At 41.2% G+C, this 13696-nt stretch overlaps 1 protein-coding gene across 3 annotated transcripts in view; it reads right to left on the bottom strand.

Moving 5' to 3' along the window:
* Positions 1-5900: 5900 nt before the first annotated feature.
* LOC311104644 (uncharacterized protein) overlaps positions 5901-13696 on the bottom strand; it is a 31651-nt gene continuing 23855 nt past the window's right edge. For 2 of the 3 annotated variants that reach the window (XM_084146493.1, XM_084146492.1), the window contains 4 exons: positions 11560-11682; positions 11317-11448; positions 7268-7384; positions 5901-6549 (listed from right to left, as the gene is read on the bottom strand). In XM_084146493.1, the coding sequence (XP_084002619.1) occupies positions 6439-6549; positions 7268-7384; positions 11317-11448; positions 11560-11682 (483 nt within the window). In that variant the 3' untranslated portion in view covers positions 5901-6438. The remainder of the gene's footprint in view (positions 6550-7267; positions 7385-11316; positions 11449-11559; positions 11683-13696) is intronic. The other variant, XM_084146494.1, reaches the window with a different exon arrangement.

The raw sequence follows: 13696 nt of genomic DNA, 5'->3' as shown, positions 1-13696 counted from the left end.
GGATGCAGGGTGGTGGTATCAATCTGTAGGCCTATCTATCGCTGAAGCGTTACAGATTGCGCAATAGAAATGTAAAGGTAACACTGCCTTTAAATGTTAATCGCGCTGTAACGCTGAACCTCTGCGGTACGGATTGAATTGAGCCCTAGCTCTATAATATGTTGTTTTTGCACAGTGTGTCTGTGATGTCAGCTTGTGATTAGGTCATCTCTGTGATGTCAGCTTGTGATTAGGTCATCTCTGTGATGTCAGCTTGTGATTAGGTCATCTCTGTGATGTCAGCTTGTGATTAGGTCATCTCTGGATTGTCAGCTTGTGATTAGGTAATCTCTGTGATGTCAGCTTGTGATTAGGTCATCTCTGTGATGTCAGCTTGTGATTAGGTCATCTCTGTGATGTCAGCTTGTGATTAGGTCATCTCTGTGATGTCAGCTTGTGATTAGGTAATCTCTGTGATGTCAGTTTGTGATTAGGTCATCTCTGTGATGTCAGCTTGTGATTAGGTAATCTCTGTGATGTCAGTTTGTGATTAGGTCATCTATGTGATGTCAGCTTGTGATTAGGTCATCTCTGTGATGTCAGTTTGTGATTAGGTCATCTCTGTGATGTCAGCTTGTGATTAGGTCATCTCTGTGATGTCAGCTTGTGATTAGGTCATCTCTGTGATGTCAGCTTGTGATTAGGTCATCTCTGTGATGTCAGCTTGTGATTAGGTCATCTCTGTGATGTCAGCTTGTGATTACTCTGTGATGTCAGCTTGTGATTAGGTCATCTATGTGATGTCAGCTTGTGATTAGGTCATCTCTGTGATGTCAGTTTGTGATTAGGTCATCTCAGTGATGTCAGCTTGTGATTAGGTCATCTCTGTGATGTCAGTTTGTGATTATGTCATCTCTGTGATGTCAGCTTGTGATTACTCTGTGATGTCAGCTTGTGATTAGGTCATCTCTGTGATGTCAGCTTGTGATTAGGTCATCTCTGTGATGTCAGCTTGTGATTACTCTATGATGTCAGCTTGTGATTAGGTCATCTATGTGATGTCAGCTTGTGATTAGGTCATCTCTGTGATGTCAGTTTGTGATTAGGTCATCTCTGTGATGTCAGCTTGTGATTAGGTCATCTCTGTGATGTCAGCTTGTGATTAGGTCATCTCTGTGATGTCAGCTTGTGATTACTCTGTGATGTCAGCTTGTGATTAGGTCATCTATGTGATGTCAGCTTGTGATTAGGTCATCTCTGTGATGTCAGTTTGTGATTAGGTCATCTCAGTGATGTCAGCTTGTGATTAGGTCATCTCTGTGATGTCAGTTTGTGATTATGTCATCTCTGTGATGTCAGCTTGTGATTACTATGTGATGTCAACTTGTGATTAGGTCATCTATGTGATGTCAGCTTGTGATTAGGTCATCTCTGTGATGTCAGTTTGTGATTAGGTCATCTCAGTGATGTCAGCTTGTGATTAGGTCATCTCTGTGATGTCAGTTTGTGATTATGTCATCTCTGTGATGTCAGCTTGTGATTACTCTGTGATGTCAGCTTGTGATTAGGTCATCTCTGTGATGTCAGCTTGTGATTAGGTCATCTCTGTGATGTCAGCTTGTGATTACTCTGTGATGTCAGCTTGTGATTAGGTCATCTATGTGATGTCAGCTTGTGATTAGGTCATCTCTGTGATGTCAGTTTGTGATTAGGTCATCTCTGTGATGTCAGCTTGTGATTAGGTCATCTCTGTGATGTCAGCTTGTGATTATGTCATCTCTGTGATTCTTCTTCTTTACAGATAACAAACTAGACTAATCCAGGAACACTCACACTTGACTTTTTTCCCCCCTTACTATCTCTGACTTTGCTGATTGCTACTTCTTTTGGGGAAAAGTGTACTCACTATGACTGTGGTATGGGGTTGTCCCACCTAGCTATCTTAAGATGAATGCGCTAACTGTAAATCGCTCTGGATAAGAGCTTCTGCTAAATGACTAAAATGTAAATGTAGACAGTGCTTAATTTGAGCCGGAACCTGCCGGAACAGGATCCGGGACCTCTCAGATTTGACTATGTTCGTTCAGCATTAAATTAATGTTGCCTCCTCGTTATTTCTCCCCAGAAAGACCATCATGTAAAAGCGCGATCATCCTTCTGTGTAATCATCCTGCCACACTGATTCCAGACCTGCTCTCTTATTTATACGTACAGGTTATGGGGAGGGCCGGTGGGATAAGTAACTGATCTTGACACAGGTCTTGGTAGTGGTGGTCAACTAGTGAAGAGGTCCATACGTAATCACGTCACGCAACCTATGCTAGTCGCCTCCCTACTGATTTTTAAATGTGGGAAAGCCAAATAACAAATGGATCAGAAAAGGTAAGTGGGAGGTGTTGAAAACTAAGGTAGGAAAATTGTTTTCCTTTACAAACCTTGTTCTGTACTGTGAAGGTAATCTGAATATGTGATTCATATTATGACATAGGCAGGAGGCCTATATATTCTCATATGTATGTTCTGCTGTAGCCTACATTGATTTATTTTTTATTTGAAGTTATATTCCAATATTGTGATATTCTACTGCTACATTGATGTCTTGAAAATTATATGAAATTCGGGTCTTGTAAGTCCCACGGCTGAGTATTTGTGCATATGCGTATGGTGGGTGTTCTAAAATTGTTGCTGTACACTGATGCCAAATGCTTTGAATTAATCAGCACCTTGGAGAGTGCTGTCCATTTCACCACTATAGATAGGAGGCTACTTGGAGAGTGCTGTCCATTTCACCACCATAGATAGGAGGCTACTTGGATAGTGCTGTCCATTTCACCACCATAGATAGGAGGCTACTTGGAGAGTGCTGTCCATTTCACCACCATAGATAGGAGGCTACTTGGAGAGTGCTGTCCATTTCACCACTATAGATAGGAGGCTACTTGGAGAGTGCTGTCCATTTCACCACTATAGATAGGAGGCTACTTGGAGAGTGCTGTCCATTTCACCACTATAGATAGGAGGCTACTTGGAGAGTGCTGTCCATTTCACCACTATAGATAGGAGGCTACTTGGAGAGTGCTGTCCATTTCACCACTATAGATAGGAGGCTACTTGGCTGTTTACTCTGTCTGCTGCGTTGCTATGTGCAAAGTATCAGCTTCTCCTTCAAGGGCTCCAGTTCAGCCTTTACTCTCTCCTTCATCTCAGATAGGCTATGGGCTGATTCAATCCATATCACTGAAGTATCGCGGAAGACCTGCGTTAAAAATGTGAAGATAATTTCAGATTGCGCTGTCATATTATATGCAACGTTTACCGTGAATGCAGTCTCCGTGACTACAGTCTCCGTGACTACAGTCTCCGTGAATGCAGTCTCCGTGAATGCAGTCTCCGTGACTGCGGGAACGTTGGCTTTAATTGTAAATCGCACTATAAAGCGGATCTTCTGGAGCCTTATATGTTTTGTCCTACCTGCTGGTCCTGGACAACTTAATCTACGGGACAGAACTTGCGTCCTGTGTGTCGTCTTGAGTCGCGACACACCAAACAGACAAATGACAAAGCACTCACCATCAAACAGCCAAAAGAAGAAGAATCCTCTTCAGTTGCAAGTCTAGCAGCCGGACCCACTCTTTACTGAACACAAGTCTATCGGTTTCTGTGTCTGGAGTGAGCTTAAATACTACAATGTAAATGTTCTGCTATGTCATTTATCATGGATGTCTGTATAGGTGGGGGGTTCTTGGTTGATTCAGGACAGAGGGGGATGGGGTGTGTTTCCCCAGCCAGTGATTGGTCCGGGGGGTTACCTGGCCAATGAGACATCAGGTGTTACCATGGGTGGGAGGAGGTGAGAATGGCCGTGTGAAGGAAATAGGGTAGGAAGGGGGGTGTATGAATGAACCTAACCAAGACACATTAGCAGACTGATTATCTGGCTATTACCTGGCCTATTGAGAAACAGCATGGGGGACAGAACAGGTCACCTGACCGTTAGCTGGCCTATTGAGAAACAGCATGGGGGACAGAACAGCACACCTGACCGTTAGCTGGCCTATTGAGAAACAGCATGGGGGACAGAACAGCACACCTGACCGTTAGCTGGCCTATTGAGAAACAGCATGGGGGACAGAACAGGTCACCTGACCGTTAGCTGGCCTATTGAGAAACAGCATGGGGGACAGAACAGGTCACCTGACCGTTAGCTGGCCTATTGGGAAACAGCATAGGGGACAGAACAGGTCACCTGACCGTTAGCTGGCCTATTGAGAAACAGCATGGGGGACAGAACAGCACACCTGACCGTTAGCTGGCCTATTGAGAAACAGCATGGGGGACAGAACAGGTCACCTGACCGTTAGCTGGCCTATTGAGAAACAGCATGGGGGACAGAACAGCACACCTGACCGTTAGCTGGCCTATTGAGAAACAGCATGGGGGACAGAACAGGTCACCTGACCGTTAGCTGGCCTATTGAGAAACAGCATGGGGGACAGAACAGGTCACCTGACCGTTAGCTGGCCTATTGTGACGCTGAGTAGAGTGGGCCAGGAGCAGACAGAGAGGAGAGATGATAGGAGAAGGCTATGTCCCAAAAGGTACCCTATTCCCAATAGGGCTCTGCTCAAAAGGCAGTGTACTCAATAGGCAGGGTTGGGTAGGTTACTGTCGAAATGTAATCCATTACAGTTACTAGTTGAAGGAAAACTCCACCCAAAAAAACGATCGTCTTGTATTTGTTTCATTAGTCCATTGTTGATATGGTCCCAAAATGTTTTGCATGACAGCAATCAAGTTTTTTAAGATATGTAACTTTCAAAATACAGACAATTTGATGCATTTCAATCAATCAATCAATTTTATTTTATATAGCCCTTCTTACATCAGCTAATATCTCGAAGTGCTGTACAGAAACCCAGCCTAAAACCCCAAACAGCTAGTAATGCAGGTGTAGAAGCACGGTGGCTAGGAAAAACTCCCTAGAAAGGCGAAAACCTAGGAAGAAACCTAGAGAGGAACCAGGCTATGAGGGGTGGCCAGTCCTCTTCTGGCTGTGCCGGGTGGAAATTATAACAGAACCATGCCAAGATGTTCAAAAATGTTCATAAGTGACAAGCATGGTCAAATAATAATCAGGAATAAATCTCAGTTGGCTTTTCATAGCCGATCATTAAGAGTTGAAAACAGCAGGTCTGGGACAGGTAGGGGTTCCATAACCGCAGGCAGAACAGTTTAAACTGGAATAGCAGCAAGGCCAGGCGGACTGGGGACAGCAAGGAGTCACCACGGCCGGTAGTCCCGACGTATGGTCCTAGGGCTCAGGTCTCTCAGTTGGCTTTTCATAGCCGATCATTAAGAGTTGAAAACAGCAGGTCTGGGACAGGTAGGGGTTTCGTAGCCGCAGGCAGAACAGTTGAAACTGGAATAGCAGCAAGGCCAGGCGGACTGGGGACAGCATTTGGCATCATATGATGCAAAACGCAGAATCATATGATGGATGGTGACATGGTGATAATGGTGACATGGTGATAATGGTGACATGGTGATAATGGTGATAATGGTGACATGGTGATACCTTTAGAAGTTGGGAACACGATGTAACATAACAGGCTTAATAATTCACAATAGAATCCTGCTATTAAATGTACTGAATATTAGATTTTAATCTTAATCTTTTACTATTAAGGCCCCCTGTAGCTCAGTTGGTAGAGCATGGTGCTTGCAACGCCAGGGTTGTGGGTTCGATTCCCATGGGGGGCCAGTATGAATAAAAAATGTATGCGCTCACTAACTGTAAGTCGCTCTGGATAAGAGCATCTGCCAAATGACTAAAATGTACTACCTAGTAAATACAGAGGTATTTTTGCCATGTAGGCAGAACAATGAGGCAGAGATAGATACTAATTGAAGCTGGGGCAACAGAGTGTTTTCAACATTTATTTGTAAATCTTATCAAACTATGGTATGTTGATAGTAAAGACTGGGAGATGATGCATATTCACCTTTGATAACAAGACAATAATATTGTTAAATTTACACAAAGTTTAACATTTCTAATCAAATTCAGTTTGGTAAAAAAAAAAAAAACTTTGGGGAAATAATTCAGGAATCAGTTTCACCTCTCAAACCAAAGATAGCAAAGGATAAAAACAAAAGTTAGACTGGCCCCTGGATAACAACCAATTTTCAAATACTTCACAATCTGTAAGTGCCCAAAGGTATGTCATCTCAGATTTGTGTGTACTGGTGTCTGGTAATCTCCGGTGTCTGGTAATCTCCGGTGTCTGGTAATCTCCGGTGTCTGGTAATCTACGGTGTCTGGTAATCTCCGGTGTCTGGTAATCTCCGGTGTCTGGTAATCTCCGGTGTCTGGTAATCTCCTCTGGTTGATCTGTTACCAGTGGAGCTGGGTCCAGACACTGAACCCTCCCTCCTGAAGGGGATCATTTCTCCTCTCTCTCAGTTCCTTGTTGCATGGAACAGGCCCCAGCGTTGGTCCCCAGTATTGGAGCGTTTTAGTTTGTCGCTCCAGCCGTTGACTATGGCCAGGTAGTCTTCCTCTGAGAACTCCTAGGAAAGACCCAAGATACAGGATAACATGAGTTTCAAATTCTAACAAAGTATCAACATTAAATCACCACTATTACAACTGTGTGTGTGTGCGTGAGAGACAGAGAGAGAGGGAGAGAGACAGGGAGAGACAGGGAGAGAGACAGAGAGAGAGAGACAGGGAGAGAGACAGAGAGAGAGACAGAGAGAGACAGGGAGAGAGAGACAGAGAGAGAGAGACAGAGAGAGACAGGGAGAGAGGGAGAGAGACAGGGAGAGAGACAGAGAGAGAGACAGGGAGAGAGACAGGGAGAGAGACAGAGAGAGACAGGGAGAGAGACAGGGAGAGAGACAGAGAGAGAGGGAGAGAGACAGGGAGAGAGACAGAGAGAGACAGGGAGAGAGACAGAGAGAGAGAGACAGAGAGAGACAGGGAGAGAGGGAGAGAGACAGGGAGAGAGACAGAGAGAGAGAGACAGAGAGAGAGAGACAGAGAGAGACAGGGAGAGAGACAGGGAGAGAGACAGAGAGAGACAGGGAGAGAGACAGGGAGAGAGACAGGGAGAGAGACAGAGAGAGAGGGAGAGAGACAGGGAGAGAGACAGAGAGAGAGAGACAGAGAGAGACAGGGAGAGAGACAGAGAGAGAGACAGAGAGAGACAGGGAGAGAGACAGAGAGAGAGACAGAGAGAGACAGAGAGAGAAAGCGAGAGAGAATGAAAGAGAGTACATGGTTTACCTTAATGAACTCATCTTTCATGGCCGCTGCTCTCTCCAGCTCTGTCTGGATCACCTGCATGAACTGAGCTGTCCTGTCCTCGCCACGTACGTTAGAGAAACCTGCCTGCTGTAAGAACTACAGACAGACCGTTAGAGTATACAGAGTTACATAGGCTAACTCGAAGATATTGGTAAATATAGTGATAGTGATAGTGATAGTGATAGTGATAGTGATAGTGGTAAAAGTTAAAAAGGGTAATGTCAAAGATAGTGGTAAAAGTTAGGCCTGATATTATAAGGGTATTGTAAGGGTATTGTAAGGGTATTGTAAGGGTATTGTAAGGGTATTATAAGGGTATTGTAAGGGTATTATAAGGGTATTGTAAGGGTATTGTAAGGGTATTGTAAGGGTATTATAAGGGTATTGTAAGGGCATTGTAAGGGTTTTGTAAGGGTATTATAAGGGTATTGTAAGGGTATTATAAGGGTATTGTAAGGGTATTATAAGGGTATTGTAAGGGTATTATAAGGGTATTATAAGGGTATTGTAAGGGTATTATAAGGGTATTATAAGGGTATTGTAAGGGTATTGTAAGGGTATTGTAAGGGTATTATAAGGGTATTATAAGGGTATTGTAAGGGTATTGTAAGGGTATTGTAAGGGAATTATAAGGGTATTATAAGGGTATTGTAAGGGTAATATAAGGGTATTGTAAGGGTATTATAAGGGTATTGTAAGGGTATTATAAGGGTATTGTAAGGGTATTATAAGGGTATTGTAAGGGTAATATAAGGGTATTGTAAGGGTATTGTAAGGGTATTGTAAGGTTATTGTAAGGGTATTGTAAGGGTATTATAAGGGTATTGTAAGGGTATTGTAAGGGTATTGTAAGGGTATTATAAGGGTATTATAAGGGTATTGTAAGGGTATTATAAGGGTATTGTAAGGGTAATATAAGGGTATTGTAAGAGTATTATAAGGCAATTGTAAGGGTATTGTAAGGGTATTGTAAGGGCATTGTAAGGGTATTATAAGGGTATTGTAAGGGTATTATAAGGGTATTGTAAGGGTATTGTAAGGGTATTGTAAGGGTATTATAAGGGTATTATAAGGGTATTATAAGGGTATTATAAGGGTATTGTAAGGGTATAGTAAGGGTATTGTAAGGGTATTGTAAGGGCATTATAAGGGTATTGTAAGGGCATTGTAAGGGTATTGTAAGGGTATTGTAAGGGTAATATAAGGGTATTGTAAGGGTAATATAAGGGTATTGTAAGGGTATTATAAGGGTATAGTAAGGGTATTATAAGGGTATTGTAAGGGTATTGTAAGGGTATTGTAAGGGTATTGTAAGGGTAATATAAGGGTATTGTAAGGGTAATATAAGGGTATTGTAAGGGTAATATAAGGGTATTGTAAGGGTATTATAAGGGTATTGTAAGGGTATTTTAGGGGTATTGTAAGGGTATTATAAGGGTATTGTAAGGGTATTGTAAGGGTATTGTAAGGGTATTGTAAGGGTAATATAAGGGTATTGTAAGGGTATTATAAGGGTATTGTAAGGGTATTGTAAGGGTATTGTAAGGGTATTATAAGGGTATTGTAAGGGTATTATAAGAGTATTGTAAGGGTATTGTAAGGGTATTATAAGGGTATTGTAAGGGTAATATAAGGGTATTATAAGGGTATTATAAGGGTATTGTAAGGGTATTATAAGGGTATTATAAGGGTATTGTAAGGGTATTGTAAGGGTATTGTAAGGGTAATATAAGGGTATTGTAAGGGTATTATAAGGGTATTATAAGGGTGTTGTAAGGGTATTGTAAGGGTATTGTAAGGGTTTTGTAAGGGTATTGTAAGGGTATTATAAGGGTATTATAAGGGTATTATAAGGGTATTGTGAGGGTATTATAAGGGTATTGTAAGGGTAATATAAGGGTATTGTAAGGGTATTATAAGGGTATTGTAAGGGTATTGTAAGGGTTTTGTAAGGGTATTGTAAGGGCATTATAAGGGTATTTTAAGGGCATTGTAAGGGTATTGTAAGGGTATTGTAAGGGTAATATAAGGGTATTGTAAGGGTAATATAAGGGTATTGTAAGGGTATTGTAAGGGTATTATAAGGGTATTATAAGGGTATTGTAAGGGTATTGTAAGGGTATTGTAAGGGTATTATAAGGGTATTATAAGGGTATTGTAAGGGTATTGTAAGGGTATTATAAGGGTATTGTAAGGGTAATATAAGGGTATTGTAAGGGTATTATAAGGGCATTGTAAGGGTATTATAAGGTTATTGTAAGGGTATTGTAAGGGTATTGTAAGGGTATTGTAAGGGTATTATAATGTTATTATAAGGGTATTGTAAGGGTATTGTAAGGGTATTGTAAGGGTATTATAAGGGTATTATAAGGGTATTGTAAGGGTATTGTAAGGGTATTGTAAGGGTATTGTAAGGGTATTATAAGGATATTGTAAGGGTATTATAAGGGTATTGTAAGGGTAATATAAGGGTATTGTAAGGGTATTATAAGGGTATTGTAAGGGTATTGTAAGGGTATTGTAAGGGTATTGTAAGGGTAATATAAGGGTATTGTAAGGGTATTATAAGGGTATTGTAAGGGTATTGTAAGGGTATTGTAAGGGTATTGTAAGGGTATTATAAGGGTATTATAAGGTTATTGTAAGGGTAATATAAGGGTATTGTAAGGGTATTATAAGGGTATTGTAAGGGTATTGTAAGGGTATTGTAAGGGTATTGTAAGGGTATTGTAAGGGTATTGTAAGGGTATTATAAGGGTATTGTAAGGGTATTGTAAGGGTATTATAAGGGTATTGTAAGGGCATTATAAGGGTATTTTAAGGGCATTGTAAGGGTATTGTAAGGGTATTGTAAGGGTAATATAAGGGTATTGTAAGGGTAATATAAGGGTATTGTAAGGGTATTATAAGGGTATTGTAAGGGTATTATAAGGGTATTGTAAGGGTATTGTAAGGGTATTGTAAGGGTATTGTAAGGGTAATATAAGGGTATTGTAAGGGTAATATAAGGGTATTGTAAGGGTATTATAAGGGTATTGTAAGGGTAATATAAGGGTATTGTAAGGGTATTATAAGGGTATTGTAAGGGTATTGTAGGGGTATTGTAAGGGTATTGTAAGGGTATTGTAAGGGTATTATAAGGGTATTGTAAGGGTATTATAAGGGTATTGTAAGGGTAATATAAGGCTATTATAAGGGTATTATAAGGGTATTGTAAGGGTATTATAAGGGTATTATAAGGGTATTGTAAGGGTATTGTAAGGGTATTGTAAGGGTATTGTAAGGCTAATATAAGGGTATTGTAAGGGTATTATAAGGGTATTATAAGGGTGTTGTAAGGGTATTGTAAGGGTATTGTAAGGTTATTGTAAGGGTATTGTAAGGGTATTGTAAGGGTAATATAAGGGTATTGTAAGGGTAATATAAGGGTATTATAAGGGTATTATAAGGGTATTGTGAGGGTATTATAAGGGTATTGTAAAGGTATTGTAAGGGTATTGTAAGGGTATTGTAAGGGTATTATAAGGGTATTATAAGGGTATTGTAAGGGTATTATAAAGGTATTGTAAGGGTATTGTAAGGGTATTGTGAGGGTATTATAAGGGTATTGTAAGGGTATTGTAAGGGTATTGTAAGGGTATTGTAAGGGTATTATAAGGGTATTATAAGGGTATTGTAAGGGTATTATAAGGGTATTGTAAGGGTATTGTAAGGGTATTATAAGGGTATTATAAGGGTATTGTAAGGGTATTGTAAGGGTATTATAAGGGTATTGTAAGGGTATTATAAGGGTATTGTAAGGGTATTGTAAGGGTATTATAAGGTTATTATAAGGGTATTATAAGGGTATTGTAAGGGTATTGTAAGGGTATTATAAGGGTATTATAAGGGTATTGTAAGGGTATTGTAAGGGTATTATAAGGGTATTATAAGGGTATTGTAAGGGTATTATAAGGGTATTATAAGGGTATTGTAAGGGTATTGTAAGGGTATTATAAGGGTATTATAAGGTTTATGATTGGGCCTACCTTGCCGTACTGTGTTGGGGTGTAGAGAATGTAACCTCTCTGTTTGACATACTCCTGGAACTGAGGAGTCCAGGGCCTCTCCCCACAGCAGTAGTCAGTGACCAGGACCTGGCCACCGGGCTTCAGCCACGACTGAAGATGAAGATACACAGTGTTTTGGATGGTAAAACAGACAGCAAAATATAATACTGTCTGGACTTTATGTTAAGGTTTGTGCGGCTGTGTGTGTGTGTACACACTCACGTGGAAGCGTTTGAACAGTGCCAGTTTGTCGTCGATGTGCAGGATAGTGTCACGACTGTACACCACATCAAACGACCCTTCTGGGAACTCTCTCTTAGTGGCGTCAGCCACCTCGAAATGGACCTGCAGGAATAGGCAGACAACACCTGTCACTAAAACACATTGAACTACGACTGCTACTTCAGTTAAATACAATTCAATTAACGTGCTAGAAATAAAATAGACAGCTTGAACATCATGCCCTTTCTCATTGTAGGCATAGTAACCCTAACCCTAACCCTAACCCTAACCCTAACCCTAACACTAACCTAGTATGTTTATCATTGTAGGCATAGTAACCCTAACCCTAACCCTAACCTAGTATGTTTCTCATTGTAGGCATAGTAACCCTAACCCTAACCTAGTATGTTTCTTATTGTAGGCCAAGTAACCCTAACCCTAACCCTAACCTAGTATGTTTATCATTGTAGGCCTAGTAACCCTAACCCTAACCCTAACCCTAACCCTAACCCTAACCCTAACCCTAACCTAGTATGTTTATCATTGTAGGCCAGGGTTCTTCAATTCCAGTCCTAGCCCCTGATTAGAAGGAGAGGATGAAAAACAGAGGTGTTTCGGCCCTCCAGGACCGGAATTGAAGAACCCTGTTGTAGGCCTAGTAACCCTAACCCTAACCCTAACCTAGTATGTTTCTCATTGTAGGCTTAGTAACCCTAACCCTAACCCTAACCTAGTATGTTTCTCATTGTAGGCATAGTAACCCTAACCCTAACCCTAACCCTAACCTAGTATGTTTCTCATTGTAGGCCTAGTAACCCTAACCCTAACCCTAACCCTAACCCTAACCTAGTATGTTTCTCATTGTAGGCCTAGTAACCCTAACCCTAACCCTAACCCTAACCCTAACCCTAACCTAGTATGTTTCTCATTGTAGGCCTAGTAACCCTAACCCTAACCCTAACCCTAACCTAGTATGTTTCTCATTGTAGGCCTAGTAACCCTAACCCTAACCCTAACCTAGTATGTTTCTCATTATAGGCATAGTAACCCTAACCCTAACCCTAACCCTAACCTAGTATGTTTCTCATTGTAGGCCTAGTAACCCTAACCCTAACCCTAACCCTAACCCTAACCCTAACCTAGTATGTTTCTCATTGTAGGCCTAGTAACCCTAACCCTAACCCTAACCCTAACCCTAACCTAGTATTTTTTTATTATTATTTATTATTACTAGTATGTTTCTCATTGTAGGCCTAGTAACCCTAACCCTAACCCTAACCTAGTATGTTTCTCATTGTAGGCATAGTAACCCTAACCCTAACCCTAACCCTAACCTAGTATGTTTCTCATTGTAGGCCTAGTAACCCTAACCCTAACCCTAACCCTAACCCTAACCCTAACTCTAACCTAGTATGTTTCTCATTGTAGGCCTAGTAACCCTAACCCTAACCCTAACCCTAACCCTAACCCTAACCCTAACCTAGTATGTTTCTCATTGTAGGCCTAGTAACCCTAACCCTAACCCTAACCCTAACCTAGTATGTTTCTCATTGTAGGCCTAGTAACCCTAACCCTAACCCTAACCTAGTATGTTTCTCATTGTAGGCATAGTAACCCTAACCCTAACCCTAACCCTAACCTAGTATGTTTCTCATTGTAGGCCTAGTAACCCTAACCCTAACCCTAACCCTAACCCTAACCCTAACCTAATATGTTTCTCATTGTAGGCCTAGTAACCCTAACCCTAACCCTAACCCTAACCCTAACCTAGTATGTTTCTCATTGTAGGCCTAGTAACCCTAACCCTAACCCTAACCCTAACCTAGTATGTTTCTCATTGTAGGCCTAGTAACCCTAACCCTAACCCTAACCCTAACCCTAACCCTAACCTAGTATGTTTCTCATTGTAGGCCTAGTAACCCTAACCCTAACCCTAACCTAGTATGTTTCTCATTGTAGGCCTAGTAACCCTAACCCTAACCCTAACCCTAACCCTAACCCTAACCCTAACCCTAACCCTAACCTAGTATGTTTCTCATTGTAGGCATAGCAACCCTAACCCTAACCCTAACCCTAACCATAACCTAGTATGTTTCTCATTGTAGGCCTAGTAACCCTAACCCTAACCCTAACCCTA

This window comes from Coregonus lavaretus (assembly GCF_964263955.1).
Source record: "Coregonus lavaretus genome assembly, chromosome: 29".
Taxonomy (NCBI): Eukaryota; Metazoa; Chordata; class Actinopteri; order Salmoniformes; family Salmonidae; genus Coregonus; species Coregonus lavaretus.
Note: the sequence above shows the minus strand (reverse complement) of the source record. Positions and strands in the feature narration are given on the sequence as shown.